The sequence below is a fragment of the Harpegnathos saltator genome, unplaced genomic scaffold, assembly GCF_003227715.2.
Source record: "Harpegnathos saltator strain DR-91 unplaced genomic scaffold, Hsal_v8.6 scaffold462, whole genome shotgun sequence".
Lineage (NCBI taxonomy): Eukaryota > Metazoa > Arthropoda > Insecta > Hymenoptera > Formicidae > Harpegnathos > Harpegnathos saltator.
Genome location: NW_020230275.1, coordinates 133,598 through 160,594, shown reverse-complemented (window position 1 = coordinate 160,594; position 26,997 = coordinate 133,598). Strand labels below are relative to the sequence as shown.

At 44.0% G+C, this 26,997-nt stretch overlaps 2 protein-coding genes across 2 annotated transcripts; both read left to right on the top strand.

Annotated features, from left to right (window-relative positions):
- Nucleotides 1–7,522: 7,522 nt before the first annotated feature.
- LOC109503952 (A disintegrin and metalloproteinase with thrombospondin motifs 8-like) lies at nucleotides 7,523–8,177 on the top strand. The gene is made up of 3 exons (XM_025302009.1): nucleotides 7,523–7,573; nucleotides 7,798–7,922; nucleotides 8,027–8,177. Exons 1-3 carry the CDS (start codon nucleotides 7,523–7,525, stop codon nucleotides 8,175–8,177), a joined length of 327 nt encoding a protein of 108 aa, XP_025157794.1.
- Nucleotides 8,178–10,026: 1,849 nt separating this feature from the next.
- Nucleotides 10,027–26,772, top strand: LOC105184183 (A disintegrin and metalloproteinase with thrombospondin motifs 6). Its single transcript, XM_019841893.2, has 10 exons — nucleotides 10,027–10,178; nucleotides 12,058–12,202; nucleotides 12,551–12,643; nucleotides 19,677–19,886; nucleotides 20,094–20,208; nucleotides 20,268–20,528; nucleotides 22,240–22,360; nucleotides 22,613–22,727; nucleotides 23,197–23,447; nucleotides 25,686–26,772. The coding sequence occupies exons 1-10, from the start codon at nucleotides 10,027–10,029 to the stop codon at nucleotides 26,377–26,379; spliced, it is 2,157 nt and encodes a 718-aa protein (XP_019697452.2). The 3' UTR covers nucleotides 26,380–26,772.
- Nucleotides 26,773–26,997: the final 225 nt, after the last annotated feature.

Sequence of the window (26,997 nt, the reverse complement as noted above, 5' to 3'; positions counted from 1 at the left end):
ATTCCTTCAATTTTATATAAAAGTAGTTTATTGATTATTATATATTCCTCATATTGCACATAATTTTTACAAATTAGATTCATTAATTTAAATAAGCGATTCATATTTATTCTTTAAGACTACTAATAACAACTAGGCAGAGAAATGTCTAATTGTTCTCGTTTTCAAGTGTTTGCAGTAACTCGAATATTTCTACGTATACTGGCCATGGCATTTTACAATCCTTCTTCGAAGATTGAGATATTTTACCTATTACTTGAATTTTTTATATAATTGAAACCACGCAGCGCGCTTCACGCTGAATGCAGATTATGTTAACAAATAAGGACCAGCGACCACGCGACGGAAATGTCTAATAGGTGTACAATTTTCTTAAAAGAAATACAGGTTGCGTTCGGAACGGAAACTATCAGCGCTATTGCTTCATTTTATCCTTGTTCTACATTTAATGAACGATGAAGATAGATGACGCAGTTGCGCGCATTTTCCAAATGCAGCCAGAATAACTTGCTGCTTATTAGATATCAAGCATTGTACGTCGCATTATCGTGCTAGTCGGCCAGAAATTTAAGTTTGAAACATATAAAGTTACTCTTAAAGTAACTATTAAATTACTAGTTGTCAAACAAATATAACTAAATTAAGTTACAGTTATAGATGGAAAAAACGAAACGAAGTTAAGTTATAATTACTAAAAAAAATAACTGTACCTGTAATTTCGTTACAAGTAACGAGTTACTTCCCAATCTGCCAAAATCTAGAAAGTACCAAAATGTCGAAATCTGTATTGGTTTTAGGACTCGTCATTGCGAACTCTTATTTTTAATATTCACTTTTGAGAGAGAAAAGGGCGACTTGAAAGTACCCAAAATACAACATTTCAAAGTTTTCGTAAAAAGACTTTCACATTTTTCCAGTTGCAAGTCGGCAACCTTGAATAAAACTCCAAAAGCGACTCCCAAAGCCACGAACATCCAATTTTCGAACGCGCGTTTTATTTCCGGCCACTTTTCGCGAATGCAGTGTTGCGTTTACGCCAGTCAAGCGGTTAAGGAGGATCGAACGGCGACGCAGGATTTCATAAACCGCGCGTCTCTGCGCTAAAGCCGAACGACGTCCTCGAGCAAAATAGCTTCTTCCAGCGAATCGAGCTCCGTCGCGGCGAGAGATATTTGATCGAGCGATTGCTAATTATAAATGTCCGACGGCGTCCGAGGTGAGGAGGATAATGTTTTTGCGGGGAAAGGCCGCGTGTGCGAGTGACGTTTCTCCGTGATATAGCACCGCCAAGCAGGAAAACTGCTGCGCTTATACCGCGAAATGATGATCCATTGTACGTGCCTCGCCGCGGCTTCATTCCTTTCTCGTCCAGCTCCTCTCCTCGTCCCCCTCCTCTTCTCTGTCTTATCCGCTCACGTGCTCTCCCGCGGCGCACAACGGCAAAATTGATACCTGATATCGAGAGAGACCTCGGCCTTTGTAACATCTCCAGCTTCACGCGGCAACGCTTTTCCCACGTCTTCGCGAGCGGAACGACGTCCGGCAGCGAGGCGGAAAAACCGGGCGAAAAACCGTTGCGTTGCTAAAAATATTCTCGAGTCTGCAGTAACGTTCACCCGGCGATATAACAGTCCGTTCCTTCGCTTCCCTCGGCATCTCGATCGGTCTTTTCTCCCTCGGCCTTCTTGTTTTCGCAGAACCTCCACCTTTCGCACGGGCGAGGTAGAGGTCGATTCCGTCCATTTGGCATAATTTTCAAATTTGATGTGCAGAGCGGATTTGCCGCGTAAGTTCTCATCGATCGCAATTTAATTGTACGTGCGGTACGCCGAGGTATTCAGCGCGCGCGCGTGCGTTGAGAAGCGAAATTTGAATAGATATTTCGCGATATTGTGCGGCCGCGTTATTGCCATTATGTAACGGCGAAAGTTAAATAACAGGCAATTGTCGATGACGAAATATCATCGGCTGTACGTGTACGAGCGCACGTGATTATTATTTAGAAACGCGTTTCCCTGCTTTGTTAAATTTGGCCAGCCTGAATTTCTCATTGAAATGGTAATGCGCGCAACAACACGCATCGCGCCGGGGCCGAGCGGGCGGTGAGCGAGCGGTGAGCGAAATGTACACACGGAAATTTCGACGTGATATTCAAACAATGCATTATCGCGAGAAATTCGCGATCGTAGATAAACGTGGGCCGCCCGATAAAAGTGCGTCAAAGGCAAACGTTAAATATTATAGAACCGCCGATGCGGACGCGCGCGCTAACCAACTTGCCTTTGCTCGCGCCCAACAATGCGGTAATTGCGTAATTGTCATCGCGCCGCGGATCGCCCGTGCGCGCGTACACCTGTTCGTCGCAGGCAAAAATTTCGATTATCCGCTCCCGACGTGTAATTGTACATAATTCAACGATCACACGCGGGGCTCGATTGTTCAGACGCGGCGTACGAGCAGCGAATTTCGCGCCGCTGATAATCACCCTCGCTCGCACGTGTGTGTGTGTGTGTGTGTGTGTGCCAAACAATGACAAACCTTGGACTTATGCCCGGTTTCTTCACACCTCCCAATAAGAAGTATCTTCCAGATAAAGATATCCGTCAGGTAACTAAAAATTCGTTTTCTTCACTGAAAGGTTACGTGTCTAACTCTGTAAAGGCCATCATACACAAACGAACTTAAGCAGTAAGACGTAAGCAGTAAGCAAATCGACCAATCACAGTCGAAATTTAAAGACGCCATTTTAAAACTTACGAGAATAATTGGTTGTGATTGGTCAGTTTCTTTACTGCTTACGTTCATTTGTGCGTGATGGCCTTTACTCTGGTTACATATCTAACGGATAGCTATTCTTCATACTACTAACTTTCGACACAAAATGTATTAGAAATGTACTATGAATTATCATATTTTGCCAGCGACGTATTCTTCCCTGGGCCAGTTCTACGACCAACCAACCAACATATTCCTTTCAAGTGAGATTATATTTTGCGAAAATAAATATTTTCGGTTAACTGTTTTCAAAAATGTCGGGAAAACAATCATCTGGTTCAATGGAGCAGGAAAAAAAAGGAAACAAATTTTCAAAAACTGAAATTGATTTGTTAACATTACATTAAAATATGAACATATTGTCGAAAATAAAAGAACCGATGGAACAACGTAGAAAGATAAAAATGAAGCTTGAGAAAAGAATTACAACGAATTTAATGCTGCTTCGGGAAATTTGCCTCGCCCTCTTTTTACAAACTTACCACCATCATCATCATCATTATCATCAGATTCATAAATATCCAGTATAATATCCATGAGCAACAAATCCATTATTATGTTTGTATTTTCATAAAAACAGCAGCGATTACGTATTCTTGTGATTTTTAGATTATGTCAGGGCACTGAAATCAATATCTGTCAGATATCCGTTACTTCAGGTACTGGATAAGTTTATCTGCCGGATACAAACTTTACAAAGGTGAAGAAAAGCGATTCTGGGAGATATCTCATGGATAAAGTTATCGACAACTTATCTAGGTTAGGGGTGAAGAAATTGGGCATAAGAAATAGAGGAACGGAGTCTAAAAGCACTATTTGGGCGAGAAAGGTGTAAACTCAGACATGCGGGAGAAATTATTTCCGCCATATCAGTTTCTACCAATTTACACATAGACACATGTCTGTGAAATGTTGTGACTAAGAGATTGGGATATAAATTATGAAAATTGATATTTTATGGCAAAATGTTTAAGTGTATAATGCCAAGGTGTCCAATAACAAATTAGTATATAAGATAAAACATCTAAATATTTAAAATATTTAGAAATGTCCAAAGATTCATTATATTATCATTTATTGTACTTTTATTTATTAAAAGGTACTGAATAAAAAATTAAATGTAAAACAATATATAATATTATTTTTTATAATTTTATGAGCGATATTCATATGTAAGTTTCATATTTAAGATTGGCTTAAATTTATTCTCAGATACTTCCTAGCCAATAAAACGATCCGTGCAGCATCTAAAAATGAACTTAAGACAATTATAAATATAAGATCCGACTCTAGACACCGGTTTAAATTTGATTTTAAAGCTGTGGTCTACTTGACGTTACAAATGCACCGAAGCGTTAAGTCGAGCGCAATAGGAGAAACAAATATGGCAGCTCTCCCTCGCTGCGGACGTGTTACCTCGCTATAGCTTGTACTCCGTCTCCCTATTCCTTAACAAACTCGTTGAAATTCCTCCTCAAGGGCGCTACACGCGCGCCGCCGACCTGCCGGATGAGCAGGAGCTCGTGATACCGCGGAAGGTCAGGTCGGATGGGAGCTTCGTGTCTCACCGGATCCCTCATCACTTCGGCCGTTCTTTCTACCGAAACCGCACGGCAGCCGAGAACGAAGTCGACGACGCCGTGCACTACCGACTGCGAATCGGCCACGAGGAGCATCACGTCGAGCTCCGCCCGAATCACCGGCTCCTCGGCCCGGGCGCGGTGGTCGAGGAATACCGAGGGTCGCGACAATTTTTCCAGGACATGACGTTGAGGAGGGTGCGGGACACGCAGTGCCATTATCGGGCCCGCGTGCGCAACCACTCGGAAGAGAGCGCTCTCTCCACCTGCTATGGACTCGTTAGTCATGACTGAATGTCGTTTGATTGATCAGCAATGGTTTGAATGACTCGCGACGATTCTGACGAATTGAGGCTCACTTCTGCGGACAGGCCGCAGGAGGGAACTTTGCTTCATGTTTCCGTGTTGAGCATCGCGCCTTCATTTATTAGGGAGGATTCACACTTAGGGCGCATTCACACCTGGGCAGAAAAACAGAAAGAAGAACAGCAGAAGCCAAGAGAGTGACAGAGAGAAAAACTCTCACAAGAGAGAGAGACAGACTATCAGCGCCATTTGTGACTGGCTGCTGCCTTTCTGCTTTCTGCTTTTCTGTCCAAGTGTGAATCTTCTCTTGGGCAGAAAAGCAGAAAGCAGAAAGTATCCAATCAGATAGTCTGTCTGTCTCTTGAGAGAGAGATAGACTACCAGCGAGAATTCTGATTGGTTTCTGCCTTTCTGCTTTCTGCTTTTTTCCCCAAGTGTGAATTCTCCCTTAGGTGAATGCAAAGATTTTAGTCCTTTCCTCAGCTCTCTGATGTAATTATTTTAAATTGAAATATCTACCCACCGTTTTGCATTTTTGTAAGGCTGGTGTTGAACTTTCTAAAACGCCATTCATTATGATTTATTGGCACACATAACCTTGAAAATAATGCAGGGTGGTCCAACAAGAAGTGAATGATTTAAATTCGCACAGTAGCGCGAAAATCAGCATTCGATAACGCAAACTTTGCAATTTTGTTGAAAGAAAACATTTCCCATTTAACGATACAATTCGCAAGTTGACTAAAAAATTTGAGAACGAGAGTTTAGTTTGCGATAAGCCTGTGCTTGTACGAGTTGCAATAGTTAAAAATGTCATTGAGGCATATTTCTCCAAAAATGAGGCCGGAAAAGTTGTCACTGTCAATGCTGAACGATATCGCGACATGATCTCCAACCTTTTATGGCCAAGTCTGGATGATATTGACATGAGCAACATGTAGTTTCAACAAGATGGTGCGACATGTCACGCAGCTCGTGAAACCATGCAGTTATTGCATGAGAAATTTCGCGTTATCTCACGGAATGATGACGTCAACTGACCCCAAGATCTTACGACTTGACACCTCTGGGCTATTCCCTTTGGGGTTATCTGAAGGAACGAGTTTACACCGATAATCCTGAAACTACGGAGCGCTCAAAGGAAAATATTCGACGAGAAATTGACGAAATTCCTTTTATGTTGCAAAAGATTATTGAAAACTCTGCTGAATGAGTAGTAATTTGTAAAAAAAATAGAGGCGATCATTTACATCATTTATATGATATTGTTTTTCTTACATAACTCCCATTTCTAACGAACACATCGGTGTAATAAAAATGATCACTTACAGATAATTTCATTGCTTTATTTACAAAATAAATCCTACACCTGTAGGTGGATCACCTTATATTTTGTTGATACAATGAGCGGCGAAAAATTTTATATTCTACATCGCATTCGATATGAATTCCAGCAGGAAAAAGATGCTGCCAAATGCATGTGAATCCATTTGTTCTATTCTTGCGGAAAATTTTATATCTCAAAATAATGCAAATATTAGCAAATCGTCGCTTTAAATCGTGGATGATTTTGACGCGCGTGATCGTCCTCGCTCGGGAATGCCACAAAAGCTTAAGGCCGACGTTTTGGAAGCGTCGTTGAATGAAAACCCGTCCCAAAGGCAAGAAGAACTTGCAGAATATCTCGGAGTTGACCGAGCAACAGTTTCAAGACGACCGCATGAAATAGGAAAAACTCGGAAACTCGGAAAATGAGTGCTGCGTGAATTGTCGCAAAACAGCATTATCCGCCGGTTGAGCACACACGTTTCATTGCTTTCCAGACAGCGTGAGAAAGATTTTTTGCCAAAAATTGTTACCGGCGATGAAAAGTGGATTATGTATGATAATTCTAAATGCAGCCTTCTACACCAGTGGCGAAACCAAATATTAACAGCAAAAAGTCCTTTTGTGTATTTGATGAGATATGCGAAACGTTGTGTGCACCAATGAATCATAATGAATGACGTTTTAGAAAGTTCAATACCAACCTTACAAACACAAAACAACTACAATATTTCAATTTAAAACGGAATAATATTTCAATTTAAGATAATTACATTAGAGGGCTGAAAAAAACACTGAAATTTTTGCATCTAGGTATCTAATACGTTTACAAGTCACTGTCCGCCGATACAAAGCCATTTGACCGTTAAAAACGAACATGAAGTTGCGAGCGACTTCATGAGCGCAGCGATGCGTTTTATCATCGAAGATGCTTCTCTCAGAGGATCTGGGAGGAGCGCTTAGCGGGGGGTGGAAAATCGGCGAAAAAGGTACAAGTCGAACGCCGCCTCTCTCTCCGACGCGAGTAGGTCGGCCGGGAATTTTCAGGAACTACCAGCCAGCGTCGTAATATTTAATCCCTCAGGCCGGATATATCAAGACGAGGAGCGCGTGGTACATGATTGAGCCGATAGCTGGGCATGACTTCACCAAAGAAGCGGAGCAGCCGCATATCGTATACAAAGGAAGTCCAGGCGAGTCTGAGCGCCTCGGCAGCGTCGCGCGGGACCTCTGCGACGTCAGCGTCGATACGACCAGGGTCATCGCCAAGCGCTCGCCGAATCCTCGTAAGAGAGCGCTCGCGAAACCGAACAGGGCCAAGTCGTACACGTTGGAGCTGCTGATCGTGTTGGACAAGTCTCTGCTGGATTATCACAGAAAGTTCGACGTCGAGAATTACGTACTGACGCTCTTCAACATGGCGAGTTACATAAGAGAGCCTCGGCAGGAATTTTCCAAGCGAACGGAAAGATCTGAAGGAAGTTTCTCTCTCACAGGCCGCGGGTCTGTTTCACGACGCCAGTCTGGGCGTGCACATGCAGCTGGCTATAGTGAGGATTATCAGGCTGGAGGTGGAGGAAAACGAGGTAAAAGCGCACCTTTCCAACTCCAAAGGAAGCGTCCCACGCTTCGGGGAGCGCAGGGATACGCTATTGAGGCCGACGACGCGCCTAATGATCGTAACTCGTCGTGGCCGAGAGAAAACGAGAAGGCTCGCTCTTTAATATGTCCGCGGACGGTCCCGTAATTTACACACGCGACGTACACGCGCGCTCTCAGCTCTCTTAATCGATCACGAACGTTGTTGCAGATGAATCTGTCGATGAGCCAAGACGCGGGTACGACGTTGAGGCGTTTCCAAGAATGGCAGCGTAGCATGAATCCCGCCGACGATTCTCATCCGAATCACCACGATTGCGCGCTTCTCATTAGCAAGTACGCCAATCCTACAGGCAATTCCACCGATGGGAGATTCAATCTAATCTCGAGATTACCAGCGCTCGCCCTTTTCACGACCTGCTCACGACTTCCCCCGCCAGGCTAGACATCTGCGTCTCTCGTGATCTCTGCGGCTTCACCGGGACGTCCACGATTGCCGGGACGTGTGATCCTACGAGAGGCGCGGCCATTGTGAGAGACGCCGGCCTGCCGACCGGTTATCACATTGCTCATCAGATAGGCCACACGTAAGCGTGTAATTCGTTTCATCCGGCCCGATCCGATTAGATGAGGCCGACGAAAAATGCCCGCGTAATTACGAATTGTGCCACTGCCAACGCCGGCACGATTCGTGGGATTTTCGTGTACATCAGGTGACGGGAAAAGTTGATGCGGTTTCTCTCTGAATTCGATGCAATGATCCGTCGAGTCTTGTTGAAACTCATCGGCCGCGCGTGATTGGTCAACTTTTTCGTGGCACGGTCTCTCGATTCGCGATTATTCATTCTTTTAAAATGTCTGTTGAAGTGTAATTCGAGCATTTTACTTTGTGAATTTAAACTCGGGTTGAAAGCTGCAAGAAGCATGTCGTGAGATATGCGTAACACTTGGAGAAGATGAACAGGCTGTATGGAAGTAGTTTAAAAATATTTCTCCCGGCAATGAATCACTCGAGGATGCGTTCAAGAAGAACCTCCGTTGTTGATAATGAGGAATTGTCAATTATTTATTCATATATCAGTTATAAGACTTTCTTTCGAAAATTCTCTTGGTTTAATTTTTAGTACGCAAAACTACACGAACTTTTTTGGTCGCCTAATACACACACACACACACACACACACACATAGGATGAGGAAAAAATATGGAAACCCTGAAAGATCTGGATATACGTTTTACAGAAAAGTATTTCGGATAAAAGCGGTAAGATTTAAAAATATTTATTTACTGATGTTACCAATTTGATCTTGAATCTCCACTTGTCCTCGTCTTGGCGTCGGGACAAGGTCAGGACAAAGTCAAATGGAATTTTCTAAACGTGATCACAAATTTTTTATTGCATATTCTTATAGCCTTTGTTGAAACGTTTTCGTAACAATATAATAAGACTTCTTTTGATTAAGAATTTTCTGAGATATTTTAATATTTGTCATAATAGTTTTTAATATAAAATACAAAATATCTCATAAAGTAAAAGAGGAGAATCCGACCATTTGAGACAAAATCGAAGAAGGATCTACCTTTTGAGAACAAAGAATTAGAGAGCTACTCAAAATCAGTTGTTTTCACGGCTGAATTTTAAAATATCTCAGACAAAATTTTTAACCAAAGGAAGCCTTATTATAATGTTCCGAACGCGTCTCAACAAGGGCTATAAAAATATATAATAAAAAAGTACGAGTTACGTTTAAAAAATTTCACTTGATCTTCTCACGACCTTGGCGACGACATCCAAGGTCAAACTGATAGCATCCGTAAATCTTTTTAAACCCTACAATTTTTATCCGAAACATTTTTCTGTGAAACTTATATTTTTTTAGATTCTCCTGGGTTTTCATACTTTTTCCTCACCTTGTATATGTGTGTGCGTGTACAAGTGTCCCCTTTTAATCTCGCGTATAACCCTACGGTACCGCGCGAAATAGCTAAAGAAATTTTTATAACGTTAACGCGACACTCTCCGGCGCGATGGCGGCGGCTGATGATTCGCGCACATCCTCATTTCTGAGGAAATATCGCAAAATATCAGCAGTCATCCTCTCGATAGCCGTCGATAACTGCTCCTGACCGCTTTCTGCGCGCTTGACGGCGGAGAGGAGCGAGGGCGAGGAAAGTAAGGAAAACAGACAAGGAAGCTCGAAATAAATTCCTAAAAGACCGTTTCTTCGGCCGGGAGTGGAAATAATGGTATGCCGTGGCGTCGTCGTAAATAAGTCACGGTCGAGGGCGTTGTTTAATGTATGAAGCGGCTCCTCGCCTCGCGCGTCTCGAGCGATGCTTTTCAAGAGCGAAAGCCGGCGCGGCGCGCGTGCCCCGATAAATATTCCACTCCCCCCGAGAAGCCGATTTCCTTCTCCTCATTACCACCGCTAGCCTGGGCATGTCCCATGACGTGCGACGGGAGAACGGCTGCCCCGGTATAGTTTATCGCGCCGACGGACACGCGGAGACCACGGTGATGCACCCCGGCGACATGCACGCGACGAGGAAATGGTCCGAGTGCTCCCGGAGCTACCTGCGTTCGTTCATCGAGTGAGCTTAACGCTTGTGCCTTTTCGCGCGGCCGCCGACTTTATTAAAGTTCGCGCGGCCGGCGACAAAGCCCTCCTCATCCGGCCGGCGCGAGCGGCCGTAAACTTGAAATTAAATCGAGGGTAGCGGTCTCTCGCAGCGACATGAAGTACGAAAGGACCTTCGCTCGCCCCGCTGGACGAGGTGCGTCGCGTCGCGTCGCTTGGTCTTTCCACGGCTTTCCAATCGAGCCGTCCGTCGCTCGCTTTCAGACAAGGCAAGATCGGAGAAGGGTCTACCTTTTAAGAACGGACAATTAGAGCAGGGGTTCCCAACCGGAGATGCTCGCACCCCCTAGGGGTGCGAAAAACATTCTTGGGGTTGCGAGAAAAAGTGATTGTAATTAATAATGATTAAGATGAATTCTGGAATAATCCGGCATTCTATCAAATTAAAAAAAATTTGTTATTAAAATTATTAAAATTATATATTTTTTACGTATCTGTACGTATACATCCAGGAAAAAAGATGGAAACCCTTAAAAATCTCGAAAGATATAAGTTTTACAGAAAAGTGTTTCAGACAAAAGTTATAAGATTTAAAACGATGTATTTACTGATCTTATCAGTTTGATCTTGAGTGGCGTTGCCAAGGTCAGGTCTAGGTCAACTTATTTTTTATAAACAGGAATCCTTATTTTTATCTTTTAACATTTTTTTCTACCAATTAATTTGAACAACTTTTGTCCGAAACATTTTTTATTTACCTAATATGTTTTGAGATTTAAGAAAAACTTGATGACTTTTTCAATACTTAACTTCCGATATCTCGCTCGAAATATTTGTTGGAGGGAAAAATGGTACTAGACTTTTTTACTTTATTTGACCTCAAGAACATATTGTTATGATAGTTCCCTAACTTTTGTTAACTTATGAACTTTTGGAAATTTCAAAGTCATCAAATTAACAAAAGTCAGGGTGCTATTGTAACAATATATTCTTAAGACCAAATAGAGTAAAGAAGTCTAATAGTATTTTTTCTTCCGACAAATAGTTGGCGAGATATCGTAAGTTAAATATTGAAAAATTTCCCAAATTTTCTTTAAATACCTCAAAAAATATTAGGCAAATAAAAAAATGTTTCAGAGAAAAATTATTAAAATTAATTGATAGAAAAAGATGATAAAAGATAATAAAAAATAGGGGTTTCTGTTAAAAAAAATAAGTTGACCTTGACCTGACAACACCGCTCAAGGTCAAACTGATAAGATCAGTAAATACATCGTTCCGAACTTTATAACTTTTGTCTGAAACACGTTTCTGTAAAATTTATATCTTTCGAGACTTTTAAGGGTTTCTATCTTTTTTCCTCACCCTGTATATTCATTATGCGAAGCATTATCACTATTCGAAGCTTGATACCAAGGATAATAATTTTATAATATTAAAATGATAGTTAATTTCTATAAAACAATACTATGTAATAATAAATTACAATAATATTATAAATATTTATAATAATAAATTATTATAAATTAACTTCTTACCTTAAAACCCTAACAACTAATTTTTATCATAAAACATACGAATAATCTTTTTTGTAGGAGTGCGAAGGTCATTAATAAAGTTTTAGGGGTGCGAAATACACAAGAGGTTGGGGAACCCTGAATTAGAGAGCTACTCAAGATCAGTTGCTTCAAATGACTGAATTTTAAAATATTACAGAAAATTCTTAACCAAAAGAAGCTTTACTATAGTATTTTGAAAATGTCTCATCAAGAACTCTAAAAATATATATTAAAAACGTACGAGTCACATTTAAAAAATTCCACTTGACCTTGTCATGACCTTGGCGACGTCATCCAAGGTGAAACTGATAAAATGAGTAAATACGCTTCCAGACAAGGCCTGGCGTTCTGCCTGGAGGACGAGCAGCAGGATCATCGGTTCCCCAGCGCGGAGATGCTGCCGGGTGTGATGTACAACGGCGACGATCAGTGTCGCTTGCTCTACCGGACGGACGCTCGGCAGTGCGACATGGGGATCGTAAGTCGCGTGGACGGCCATGAGGACCCGGACCCGAACCAGGCGCGGGGTCCTCGCCGTTAACGGGCCCGATTACGCGTCGCGCAACTTTGTCGTACCGTATTGGCAGCTCGCGCACGTGGCGGCCGCACGTGGCCCGTAAAGAGGCACCATCTGCCGTCCGCGTATACAAGCTGATGCTTTTGCGGCCTACCTTATCCGTTTAGGAAAATACGCTTCGGCCACGCGCGTCGTCAGATAATGGAGACCGGAGAGAGGAGAGGCGGGATCGCGATATCTCGCGGCGATATCGCGATCGGCACGCAGCCCGCTGCTGAAAGCGAGACGACCTCGCTGCCCTGTTTTCAGACCTGCGAGACCCTCAGGTGCGCCGTGCCGGGCGGAGGTTGCGTGTCCGCGAGGAAACCACCTGCGGAGGGCACCCCATGCGGCGAGAAGAGGGTAAGCCGTCGTTTCCGAGCGGAGAGAGAGCACGAGGCCAAGTGCGAGGGTGATTTAAAATCGTGCGACGCTCGAGAAAACCGTCTCCGGGGATTCTTCCTCTTCGCCTACCTCCGGATAGGAATTTCGCCGACCGCGGCTTTCTGATCCTTGAGCTTTCCTTGAGGCTCGCTGGAAAGCTCAACCTTCGCGGTCGCGACCGAGAAATGGCCGGCGAGAATGAGACGCGGGCAAGTTCCGGTTGGGACGAAGCAAACATCGCGCTTATCGGGGATGTGAAAAATCGCGCCGTCGGCGACGGGACGCGTCGAACTTGAGCGAAGAGATAATTTCTAGAAAAAGAGGTCCTCGCGCGCGGGACCTGAGTGCGTTTCTCGGCTGGGAATAACTCGGCGCGATATCGCACGTCAAACGAGAGCGCAGGAGAGATTTATGAGAATAAATTATATAGCTCCGTTGCGTGTGTATTTCGCTCGTTTGGTCGCGGCGACGAGCCGCTCATCGAGATATTTGCCGCCGAGCGTAACCGATGGATCGGTCCTTTGCCGGCCCGCGAGAGCCTTGAGAGCGCGCGTATATCCGAAGAAAAACTATATATTGGCTAATTAATCAAGGCTCTCGAGAGCCTCTTACTGGCGGGCCATTACGCGCCGAGTTACGATTAAATATCTCGAGAACCTGAGGCGGAGGACCGGTGGGGAGGAGGGATACAGTGCATAGCGGAAATCTGAAAAAGCTATCTGAATCCGCCATTGAGCGCGAGTCTCACGCGCCCTTTCAGAATCGAAACCAGTTTCAGCTTTCACCGAGTTTCATCGCGGCCCTTAAGACCGCGGTGTGTACGTAGCGATGTTAAAAATTGCGGGCGGATATTCGAGAGAAAGAGAGAGAGAGAGAGAGAGAGAGAGAGAGAGATAGAGGGAGAGGAGAGGAAGATACGTACTCGAGAGGTACGTACGAACTAATATCGCGTATATCCTCCGTAAACTCTTTCATAGCGATGCTTTCGCGAGTTCGCGGGAAATTGCGAACTTTATGCAACTGTGTTTCTTGCCGCGCTCTTTCGGTTTAACAAACAAAGCCTTTCACGACGGGCTAATGCACCGCGAAGACGTCTCAAAAGATTGCGCCGTTTACTCGGAATCCAATAATGAATTTTACATTCTACTGAGAGAAAATTAAAAAAAAAGAAAGAGAGAGAGAGAGAGAGAGAGAGAGAGGAATAAGGCGCGCGCGGGAATAACGAGAAAAATCGCCAAGTAGCGCGAAATTTGTTTCAGAAAGAAGAGAATATCTTCGTAGTTATGCGCAGCTCATTATCATGAAAAAAGGAGAGAAACGAAGAATTTCCTCCTCTCAGTCGGTCACGTAAAAGAACTAGAAAACACCCCGTGCGTTCTGCGCGACGTAAGAGTGCACATGCGAGGGAAACGCGCGGCGAGTCGAACATTTCGGAGATCGGCGGGGTGAAATATTTTTTGCGGTCGCTCAAGCATGCGTCGTTACGTGACGTTTCAAAAGTGATCCGGCCGGGTGCGCGAGCGAGGCGTGACCACGGGACGTCGCCGCGCGTGAGAACGTAATGGCGTGTCGCCGACGCGAACGCTGTCCAAATATCAGTTATCAGCGGGATATCAGATTCGGGTGACAATGTTAATAACCGAGCGTGCCGGAGCGTCGAAGCACGCAGGCGGCAGTCATTAGCGCGCCGGCCGATCGGCCGCCGGGCTGTGTCGGTGAGGCCGAACACCACGTTGAGGGATGAACCCTCGCCGACCTACGAGTAATTTCTAATTGCCCGAACGAGCCGAGTCGACAAACGGCCGACACGCGCGCGGGACGTCGGCGAATCGGCTCCGAAGCGGACTGACACTCTCGCCATCGTCGCGGGTTTGAGAAATACAGAGATCGGCAAATAACCCGAGTAGAAAAATTACTAGGGCCCTCTAGTAAGTTTCTCCAACATTAATCGGGCCCTAATAGGGATAGAAAGACAAGGGCTCTACAAGATGTGTAACAAATGGTTTAACATCTTTATAAGGCAATATTAATAGGGCTTTATGGGGAAATATCTTTATTATTATTTTATAGCTTGAGTAAGAATCGTTCTTTTCATTCCAAGAAATTTATAGACTGTAATTTCTTTATTTCTTTATAACCTTGTTAGTATATAACAAGAATTTTTTATTTTAAAAATATAACGTGCTTTACAATAAAATATAGCATTCTTTATACATAAAAATCCTGCTGCTGCTTTTATTCAAGTTTGTTGCATTTTAAAACGAAGGCAATACTAGAAAAATCCTTAGAAGAGAATAATGAATATGGCAACTGATAAAATTAATAAAATTTGTTTTTAATTACGGTATAATTAAAAAATCTTTAAAAGAACCAGATAGAGCGCACCTATTAAAACAATGCTAAAATATGACAATTTTATTACCCGCTTCAGATCTTATTAATTTTCTATAACAACACTTGACTTTGTATATCTAAAGCATCCTTAAAAGATTCTTCTAAAGCCCACATCAGTCTTTTATGTTAAAGTTATTTCGTTATTTCGTAAAATCTAAGGCATCCCCAAAAAATTCTTCTAAGGCTCTTATCAGTTTTATCTTATCAGTTTCTCCTCTATCAAAGCCTTATTTCATAAAATCCAAAGTATCCCTAAAGGACCTATCTCGGGATCCGATGTTATAATAATGAGGCACCTCTTTTTAGGGCATCCTATTTCAGCCTTATTGAAGTTTTATGCTTCATAAAAATGATTTTATCAAATTTTTGCTCGGGAAGCTACCCAATCGCGAGCAAAATATTTGTCCTTGGAAACGGAGCTTTTTATCGAATAAGTATTGCTGAGTCGACTTGCAAAATACGCGTTTGACGCGCGGGTGTGACGCGCGTAGCCTCTGGAAGAAAAGGGGCGGTTTAATATTTCGCTTTAATAACTCGACACAGAGAGGCAGAGGCGGAAGAGAGGAGGAAGAGATGAACGATTTCGAACGTGCGATGAAATTTAACGGGTGCAATTGTGCAGAATGCGCCGCCAGAGGTCCGCCAAGTTTGAAAAAAATTGAAAACGGAGCGATAACGTCGAGCTACGGAAATAAATTGATCCGCGTGCGTGCGTAAAAACGGTTTGTTTGACATGTCCGTTACACAACGGCCAATACAATCATCGCTGGAATGAAATAAGCAAATAGATGTGCGTAATTGTAGTTTGCGGAGCGGAGAGCAATTATCTCGTCGCACGGCCGAGGGCGGATTCGCCGCGTTGCGCGCACTGCGGAATCGAGCCGGTGACTTTAGCGCAGGGCGCGCGCACTTTAATACGGCGATTTGAAGTGAAAAAGCGAGGTAGCTAAAATTCAAGCAGCCATTCCGACGAAGTGCCAGCGAGAATTTATCACTCTTTTTTTTTTTGCGGAATAACGAGCCGCGCAAGCTCGAAGCTTTGAGAATGTAGCGAACGAATTTCCGCGTTCTCTATGCATGCATCAAGCGTTAAATGTCATGTGGTCGATATTATCATCATAGATTATTGACCATATACATGTGCATGCTCGCACATGCAGCAAACCATAGATTTATACAGGGTGTGCAAAGAATGCCGGGACGACGAAAATGAGAGCTTTGTAAAAAGAAATTTTAGACAAAGAAGTTTTAGACAAAATTTGTAGAATTTACAAAGGTCGATTTGCTGGTCTTATCATCTTGACCTTGGATGGCAGGGACCATGAAGGTCACCTTAAATTTTTCAAATAAAGTGCCCTATTTTTTATCGCAGTTTCCTTATTAAGATCTTCTCGAATCATTAATTTTATCCACTTTGAGTCACGCACTCAAAATTATCTCACGGCAAGATGTCGGCGATTATACCTACATACCTAAAGTGAAATAAGCGGAGATACCACTATCGTATTATACCCGTATATGCAGGAGGAGGTGGTAAGTGATGTGTGCGTGGGTGGTTTGGCGATAAGGGCAGATTAGGACCACGTATCAGTGACTTGAGACCTTTTGAAAACACTATACATTGGTATTTACTGACATTCTTATCTTATAACCAACCTTTTTATCTGAACAGTAGTCAGTTCCAATCCGCCTCTCATCCTACCTACATCCCACACGAACTATCCAACCCTTCTAAAGGTTACATCATGTGCAAAGTCATGCCTGCAATATTTGAAGTATCTGAACATGCTCAGCCAAGACCGAAAAGCATGTGATAACAAACAGGAAACCTCGTTTAAAAAACTCAAGCTGACCTTGACCTGACCTTAGCGACAACAAACTGAAAGGGTCAGTAAATAGCTTTTTTAGATCCTACGGCTCTTGCCTGAAACATTCTTTTGTAAAACTTACATTTTCCCCGTTCGAAATACTTTGCCGTCCCGGAACCTTTTATACATCCTGTATACACACGTTGAACGGCCCACAAGAGGCTCTACGAAGGCTACAACTGAAAGGGACAGTCTGTGCTAGAAAGGCATTTGATCTTTGTTTATCCTCATTCTTATTGGAGAAAGCTAAAATAGACAGTTAAAAACGTTTCATACTTTTGTTAAAATGTTTTATGTGTGGAAAGTTTTATGTTAAATTTTTTGCACAGTTGTGTTAATTCAACATATCGTTATTGTGTTAATTAGACTTTCTTGTGTTAAATTAAGATTAACTATTTTAAAGTATTAAAATAACACATTTCCAAGTGTAATATTTCCAAAATAACACAATTTATATGTAAATGCATGAATTCTTGCTATGATATATTTTAGATGTTAAAGTCAACACCTAAAATGTGTTATTTTCCTCATTATAATAGTTATCATATGTTAAATTAATGTAAAGATTGGATTTTTCACATATAGATTATGTCAATCTAACATTTTCATTTCATCAAATTATAGATCGTTACTTTTCCCAAATATTGAAGTAACATTCATTGTATGTCAATTTAACACAAACTGTGATTCTTGACGGTATTCAAATGTTAAATTTTTATGTTAATTTTTTACATATTATGTGTTTTACTTTCTAACATATTTGCTATATGTTAAATTAACACATAAATGAGAGTGGATGATTTGAGACACACGAAGTATGTTAAATTTAATACATCATTTCTTGCAGTGTAGGTAAAAATAACATTGCATCGCACGTGGACAATAAAAGAGAGTACAGCTCTATCCTTTCCATCTTGTTTTAAAATCTCTTTCATGAAAAGACTCAGTCTATCTCACGAATATCTTACCATCGATGAACTGATAGCTACTCCAAATTTCCAGCCACACATACTACTGTGTTCAAAAAGCTCCGAGAAGTTCTCACTTAAATTTCCCGTGTCGACCGTTTCAAAAAGCTTTATTTTTTAGATTGATAAGACTATTTCTGACACGTGTCTAAAATTTCACGTCATTACTATTGTTAGTTTATGAATAAACACTTGTTTTGTGATGAAAACAGTTCTTCTGGCGAACAAAGAATTTGCATTAAATTTTGTCTTTGGAACAATTTTTCATGTGCCCGAACTATGAAAGTGATGTGGAAATGTTTTAGCGATGAGTGCATGTCACAACCAAGGATTTATGAATGATACAAAATATTTAAAAAAGGCAGAGAATGCGTTGAAAATGACTCACGCTTTGAAAAACCTTCCATTTCAGTAGATGAGCAGCACATCGAAGAAATCAAGAAATTAGTGCATAGTGATCGACAATTAACAATTAGAGAAATGGCTGAACGCATTGGAATATCATTGGGCTCATGTCGATCGATTTTAAAAGAGAATTTAGGCATGAGACGTGCTGCATCTCGTCTCGTTCCAAAAGAGTTGAATTTTTTGCGAAAACAACATCGTGTTGTGATCGCTGAAGAAATGGTTTCTTAAGATCATCATTCTTGATTTCATTCTTGAATCATTCTTGAAATATGTCATTGGTGGTGATGAGACATGAGTCTGTGCGTACGACACCGAAGCTCAACAATCAAGTGAATGGCGTGCAAAAAGCGAAGCAACAGCGAAAAAAGCTCATCAAAATTACTTTAAAATCAAGATCATGTTGACTGTTTTCTTCGATTATCGTGATGTGGTGCATCATGAAATTTCCAACGAGTCAAACTGTTAACAGTGAATATTATATGAATGTTATACGTCGTTTGCGTGAAGCAATCCGTAAAAACCAGCCGGAATTGTGGCATGACAATTCATGGATTTTGCACCATGATAGTGCTCCTGCTCATATTGCTGTTCTTATTCGTGATTTTTAGCCAAACATTCACTAATACCAAAGCTCCGTAATCGTCTAATATGGCAACCATGTGACTCTTTTTCTTTTCCCTCAGCTCAAGCTACTGCTTTGTGGATATCGTTTTGAGTCGACAGAGAAAGTAAAAGAGAATTCACTGGAAATGGGCTATAATAGATATCTCGAGGATTAGAAAAAACCTTGGCATAAGTTGACATATCGCGGTAGAGGGGAATATAAAAAATTTGGATGATTAAATATACGCTTTGCGTTTATTTAAAATTTCTCGGAACGTATCGAACACAGTAGTATACACCGTCTTTCATGACTGTCATCTGTACGACGTACGACTAATTAGCATCGAGAATAACGAGACAGCCGAGTGACGTCTGCTTTTAAGACGCGAGTTCGCCCACGTCGAATGAGGAAGAGTGAAATACGTAAATATTATGCCCGGCAAGTTCTCACAGGCATAAGGTAACCTTGAGGGCACATTTGACGTGACTGAAATCGTAAAGGGGGCCGACAATTATTCGTGAGGTGGCCTTAGTGTTATGCTGAATGAAACAAGACGGCGAGGTAGGTCGCGAGCGATAGGCGAGGCGTCCAAGAATATACGGGTCCCTCTCGAGGCACAAATTTCCATGTCGCTCTCGTCTGCGCGAGGGCGCGTGCATCATTCAGTTCCATGTATAATGCAGCTCTCGGAGACGGTTTTACCTGCGCGCGTCTCGCGCGCTCGTCGTGACGCGACACGGCGCCGCGATGTCGGTTAACGACTGTTGCAGTGGTGTTATCAAATGAAGTGCCTGATGGTGGGCGAGCGTCCCGGGGCCACTGACGGCGGTTGGGGCACCTGGTCGTCCTGGAGCGGATGTTCCCGGACCTGCGGCTCCGGAGTGTCGCACTCCGTAAGAAGCTGCAACCGGCCACCCCCGTCCGGAGGCGGCTCTTACTGCATCGGCGACAGGAAGCGCCACAAAATTTGCGCCACGAACGTTAGTCTTAGGCGAGAGTGCACGCGAACGGCTTCCTCCAAGAGGCGAGCGTAGCACGAACGTCCTCGCGAGGCTCGTCTTGGAAATGGCAGGGAAATCCAAAGGCGGAAGACAACGCGCTACGTCGACGCTGCTCTTGTCCTTTGAGGAAGCCGGAGGCTTCGCGAGATCGAGACGGCGTTAACGTACTTAAATGAACCCTTGCAGCCGTGCGACGTTGGCACGCCGTCGTTCCGCGACGTGCAGTGCGCCGAGTTCGACGACTGGGTGTTTCCGGAAGACGGCAAGACTCATCGCTGGCTGACGTACAATTTGCCGGAAGGTGAGTGAACGAACAAGCCCTTGACGAGAACCGTCGACCTTCCGACCTGTCCTCCGTAGACTTGAGAGCGTCCGAGAACCCCTGCGCCCTTTATTGCCGGAGCGAGACCAATCTGGTGACGTCGCTGAGGCCGAAAGTGGTGGACGGTACCACATGCTACCGAGGTATTCGGGATATTTGCATTGGCGGGGTATGCAAGGAGATACCCTGTGACCTGAATATGGAGTCCACGGCGGTCGAAGATGTTTGCGGCGTTTGCAAAGGCGACAGCACGTCTTGCACGCTGAAGCAGGGAACCCTGTCGTTCGCCGCACAGCCGCGTAAGAAAGAGGGCGTAGTGAATTTTGCAAACATCCCGAGTAGAAAAATTAATGGAGCTCTGGTGTAAAGGCCTGATTATTTTTCTCTAACTTGAATCGGGCCCTACGAGTATGGATAGAAAGACAAGGGCCCTACGAGATATGTAATAAAGGGTTTAACGGGTCCTTATAAGGCAATGTTAAAATAAGGCCTTATAAGGAAATATTTTTATTATTGCTTGAGTAAAAATATTCGTTCTTTTCGTTCCAAGGAATTTAGATTTCTTTATTTCTTTATTTCTTTATAACCTTGTCGGTATACAACAAGAATTTTTTATTTTAAAAATATATAGCATACTCAATAGTAAAATATAGCATTCTTTACACATAAAAATCCTGCTACTGCTTTTATTCAAGTTTGCTGCATTTCAAAACGAAGGCGATATTAGAAGAATCCTTGGAAGAGATTAATGAAGAAGACAACTAATAAAACTAATAAAATATGTTTTTATTGCGGTATAATTAAAAAATCTTTAAATGAACCAGATAGAGTGCACCTACAAAAATAATAGTAATTATGACAGTTTTATTACACGCTACAGATCTTATTAATTTTCTATAACAAAACTTGATTTTGTATGTAAAGCATCTTTAAAAGATCCTTTTAAGGCGCACATCAGTTTTCCATGTTAAAGCGTTGTTTCGTAAAATCTAAGGCATCCCTAAAAAATCCTTCTAAGACCTTTCTCAGTTTTTCCTATCAAAGCCTTTATTTATTAGATCTAAGGCATTCCTAAAAAATCCTTCTAAGACCCTTTTGAGCTTTCCATATCAAAGCCTTATTTCGTAAGATCTGAGGCATCCCTAAAAGATCCTTCTAAGGTCCTTATCAGTTTTCCCTATCAAAGCCATTATTTATTAAATTTAAGGCCATAACGAATCCTTCTAAGGTCCTCATCATTCCTCATCAAAGCCTTATTTCGTAAAATTTAAGGTATCCCTAAAAGATCCATCTCGAAGCCTGATGTGGTAATAATGAGGCATCCCTTTCTAGGATATCCTACTTTCAGTTTTATCGGAGCTTTATGCTTCATGAGGATGGCTCTAACAATTTTTTGCTCGGGATATGTTTGCGCGTGCGTGTAACCATGCTAAAATAAATGCGCGCAGGAGTGAACAATCAAAGCGCATTTCGCTTCGCGGAACTTACGAGAATAAGTATTCACGAGGAGAGGCACTCTGGCGATATCGAAAAAAATTCCCAAATTCTGATTGAGGTTTTCAGCTGGTCTCTCCGGCGGAGATTTTGCATTTCGATCAGCCGCCCGTTGGCGTTCTTTGCAATAATTTTTCCGGCGCGCGCACGCCTGCGCATCGCCGCTTGCTATTCAGCGCGGAGAGAATACCGCGAGTTGACAAAAATACCGATGAACTCCGGCGGTGCTGCGCTGACTTTCGTGAATTAAAATTCCGCAATTTCGCGGCGCGTTCAGTTCTGCTCTTCCACGCGCTTTGAGCATCGCGACAGCCAAATAAATCTCGCCGGCGGCGCGGCCACGCTGACGCCGCGGCGCCGAAATTGGAATCTCGACGAATAAAACCGCGCGAGACAGAATGAGAGAGAGAGAGAGAGAGAGAGAGAGAGAGAGAGAGAGAGAGGATGGGGGGGAAGGAAGAAGAGAGGAAAAGCCGTCTCCTCGCAGTAATCCCCTGAACGAATTTCCACGTTTAGGACTGAAGAAAATAACGGACGCGCCGGCAGGCTCCAGGAATATCCGCGTCGAGATGGCGGAGCCGGCCAAATCCAGGATCGTCGTGCGCAGCAGGAGCACGAAGACCGTGTTGATCGACGGGTAAATAAATTCCACCTCCGTTCACCGGCGTCGCGGCCGAGAGAACAAGAGAGAAACGAAGGCACGAAAGGGTGAGCGGGCGGGGAGGAAAGAGAGAGCCGATGCCGCGATTGTTTTCGCTGTGCGATCGAACGAACGTCGGCATCCGGCCGAGCGACGATTTGGATCCGCTGCGCCTTTCTTCGCGACTCGCCTCGCCGGCGTCGCTGTTTCGCGCGGCTGTCGATTAACACCGCGACGTAATTATTTCAGTAACCGTCTGGGAATGTTCGACGTGCCGGGCTCCAAGGCGTGGCTAGGTACGATAAGACCGAGGCAGGGAGCCCTGAGCGTGCCCGGACCCGTCACCGAGGACCTGGTTATATTGGTAAACATAATGAATGGCACTCCGCTAATTAGTCGAGCCTCTCTCCCGGCGAGACGAGTCGATAACTCGTGCCTCGACACCCGACAGCCGACCGTTCCATTCCAAGTCGGACTATCGGCGAGAAAATTACGCGCGCCTGCAGTTTGCGCGAGCAAAACGGAAATCGCCAATGTAACGACCCGCTGTAGTCTTCGAAGCACGCGGCACTCTTTAGCCGGCGCGAGTATAAATCTCCATTCGCGCGGCGTAAAACCGAACGTTCACGCGCGACGACTGGATCATCAATTTTTTATCTCCGAGCCCGCGCGGCGACGACAACGGACTTCCCCGCGCTACAATACGTGCTTTCTCCATTTTCTCCCTTTGATCTCCGCGCTTCGAGATTAAGCTACTTCGGGGCAGCTGCATTAAGGAAAAATTTATTTTTATCTTCTCGCCGCACTTGCCTGACGACCGATTAATCTGGCAGGTCTTACCAAAGGAGAACGTTACGTTGAAATACTCGTTAGGATTGAAACGACGAACTCGTCGTAAACCCGAGTTCTCGTGGGACTTTATCGACTGGGGCAAGTGCTCGGCGGGCTGCGGCCCGGGCGAGCAGATATCGAAAGCCCGCTGCGTCGAGAAGATCGGCGGCCTGGTGGACGACAGTTTCTGCAGCCACCTCGCTAGACCGGACGCAAAGGTCAGGCCATGTAACGAGGCTTCCTGCATGCCGCGGTGAGTACTCGTCGCTTGGCTAATTTTCATGGCCGTTTACGCGATCGCCCATGAAGAAGCAGCTGCGAGCCTACGTTGTCTCATTCGTTCCCAAGGTGGTAAGGTGGCCAACCGTTCCGAATTAATCGCAGAATATACGCGAGATTTCGAACCTTAGCAGCAAGGATCCTTGACGAGACGCCACACTTGTTCCGGTTTTTCACATAATTATGATTTCACTTCTGAAACTTTTTATTCTTATATTAGTCTAGTAGTTCATTCTTTCCGGTTTTCGACAATTTTTATCTTTATTTAAAAATCAATAGACCAAGATTAATCAATGAAATTCTCCTTTGTTATCGATGATCTTATGCCATTTATTGGGCAGTTGTTAAATTCCATCGCGATAGGAATTTGGTGACTTTGAGGTTATAAAGTCCTCGATGAAATTTCCTACGTCGTCTCAACTGTTGAAAAATGTACATCAGACAGTGCATCGACCGAAACAAGTAGAAATCTGATGGAGCCAAGTCTGGAGTTTACGCCGTATATGGGAGAACTTCCCAGTCCAAGTGTAAGAGGTTTCCTTTGTGGCTGCTGTACGCGGTTTAGCATTGTCGTGCAGCAAGATGACCTTACGGCCTTGTCCAATAAATGTCCTTTTTTCTCAGTTGCATCGATTAAACGTATCAATTGCTCCTGGTAAATCTCTGCTTTACTCTGTTCCAAGAGCTCATAGTACAGCACACCTTTCTGGTCCTACAGTATATAGAAAAGAACTTTCTTTCTGAAACGTTTGGGTTTTGACCAGGGTCTATCCATGATTTTTTGTATTTAGGATTTTCATATATAATCCAATTTTTGTCATCAGTTACAATTTTGTGTAAAAAGTCCTTTTTTATTGTCTGGCGAGCAAGGTAATGCATGTGGTCAATGTGATTTTTGTTGTCAATGGTTAGCTCGTGGAATCCTTCTTTGCCTTCTTTCCATATTTTTCCCATACGATGTAAACGATCGCAAATAGCTTTCTAACCTACTCTCAGTCCTTCCGTAAATTCTCATGGTATTTGTGCCATATTTTCACTCAGCAGATTTTACAACTCCTCGTCTTCAAATTTTTTTCGTTGACCGAGGCGTGATTGGTCATAAAGATCACAATCATCACCTCGAAAACGTTCAAACCAGTTTTGGTACGTACGATCGATCACAACATTTTCACTGTGAGCAGCGCAAACATTTTGACTACCTCAGAAGCATTTTTGTTTGAATGAAATGCGAAATGCGTCACGTATCGAATATGCTCTTTGTTGATAGCCATAGTGAACACTGTTGATTATTTGAGGTTATGTGTATTAAACGCCAAATCATATGTCATTTCGAAAAGTTAAATGTTAACACTTTAAAACCGCAAAACAGCGGGAAAATATTTCAATTTGAAATTTTGCTCTGAGCTATGTAAATTTCATCGGAAAGAATTAACTACTGGAGCTAATATGTTGTTCTATGTACAGTTGGTGATTTTATTTTATAAGAATTTGATTTAATTTTTTATTTGAAGGATTTTATTAGCCTAGATTTTTTTGGACGTACAACGGTGACCTGAAACTTCAATAAACATTATTTATGTTCCCCGCCGTGGGTGTTTATACTCCTGTTATGTTATATCATTTTATGTACAGTTGGTGATTTTATTTTATAAGAATATATTTTAATTTTATTTGAAAGGTCTTATTAACCTAGACTTTCTTTTAGACGGAACATTTTATTTATCTATTCGCATGTGCTTTATTTATTCTCAACCTATTTGTTTTAAAAATTGACAAGTCGATTAATTTTAAAGTTAATTTTAACAAATTTTATTTATCGACTTGTTAATTAATTTTTAAGACAAAAAAATAGGTTGAGAATAAATGGCATACATGTAATGATAGATAAATATAAGCAAAAGACGACATACATTAATATTACGAAATATTTTGTAACACGAAGAATCGGCCCCACCCCGGTCCCCGACGATAACAAATAACAAAGTCAAAACGACAAATTCGCTCTTCTCCGGCGAGCGGCGTCGGCTCGCTCGCATTCCGTCGGCACCGACGTCAGGTCCGACGTGTTGATCTCGCCGAACGCGTTAGACAGACTCGTCAGCCATAATCTCGAGGAACCAACGAGTGGACACGGCACCGCGCGATAATCACCGCGTCGGCTCGGCGCCGGCTAATTAAAGCCGCGCCGCCGCTTATCGCCTCGCGATTCCAGATGGATCATCGGCGACTGGCAAGGCTGCACACCGTGCGCGCCGGGCTGCGAGAGGAGGCGCGCTGTCAAATGCGTACGGCCTGTCGGCCGTGGCGAGCAGGATGTCGACGTGATCGAGGACGACTACTGCCAAGGACCAAAGCCGAAGGAGTCCGAGTCCTGCGTCAGCCGACAGAGACGAGGGGACGCGAGCGCCGCCGACGGCGAACACGACGGTCCGTCGCTTACACGGCGCAACGACTTCATTAAGGTCGCTCGGGACCTCGCCAGGATGCCTTCTGGCCACATCGTAGGAGACCGATGTGCTCGCGATGATCCGTCGCGGACGAGACAAGCTACGCGAGAAGACACGCCAGCTCTCTCGCGGCCAACCAAAGCCGCGAGTGCGCTTCCAAAGACGAGAAGCAGTCGAATTCCACCTCGCGAGACTCGCTCGAGAAGTTCAAACGCTGCGAACAACGACGCGGAGACAGGCGGCGCGCACGAGATGAAGAAGGGCCAAGTGGTGCTTGATAAGGAGGACATCCGCAATCTCACGCTCACGATTATTCTCGAACGAGACGACCAAGACGTCGTCGCGAACTTTCCCAAGGACTTCGAGCCGCAGCCCCCGGCGAACAGCACGGAATTCGTCCTGACCGGCATGGACGCCCTCAGGTACATCCAGAGGATCCAAGAGGAAGCGCGCGCATGACTGTTTTGAGGACTTCCGCGAGGTCGGATCGATCGCGCGAACGGTCGATCCGACGATCCGTCGAGCCCACGACTGAGAGGTGGAGGAGCAGGAGGAGAAAAGGATTTATTTATCGCGCGGGACACATGCGAGGTACATCGATTACTCTCGCGCAAGGGAAGTTCGCCGTTCGTCTTCCGGAACACCTCGAGTGAAAAGCCGCGCGTGTGTCCGCGGAAGATGAATTCGCGAGTCGACTCGAGCGATCAGTTACGCGAGCCGTCAGCGGGACTTTTACGCGTCGCCGAACAGGAAGGGCGGGGCTGCACGGATCGCCGACTTGGCCGAGAGCGATAAAAACTATCGTTACGTTGTACGAGAGAGAGAGAGAGAGAGAGAGAGAGAGAGCGGATTTCTCTCGGCTGCCTTTTACATCTCGGAGCGCGCGCGCCGGGATGTTCGTGAGCGAGCGAATGACGATTGCGCGCCGATGGGAGTCGCGGCGCGAGATTAATCGGCCGATTGAATCGGCGACGGTGTTTAAGTCCGGCTAACACGGCCGTAATTGACGGTAAAGCGCCGATGGATATCCGCTGGCGGCCCAAGATAATCTCTCAATATGCGACGCTGCAGCGGTCG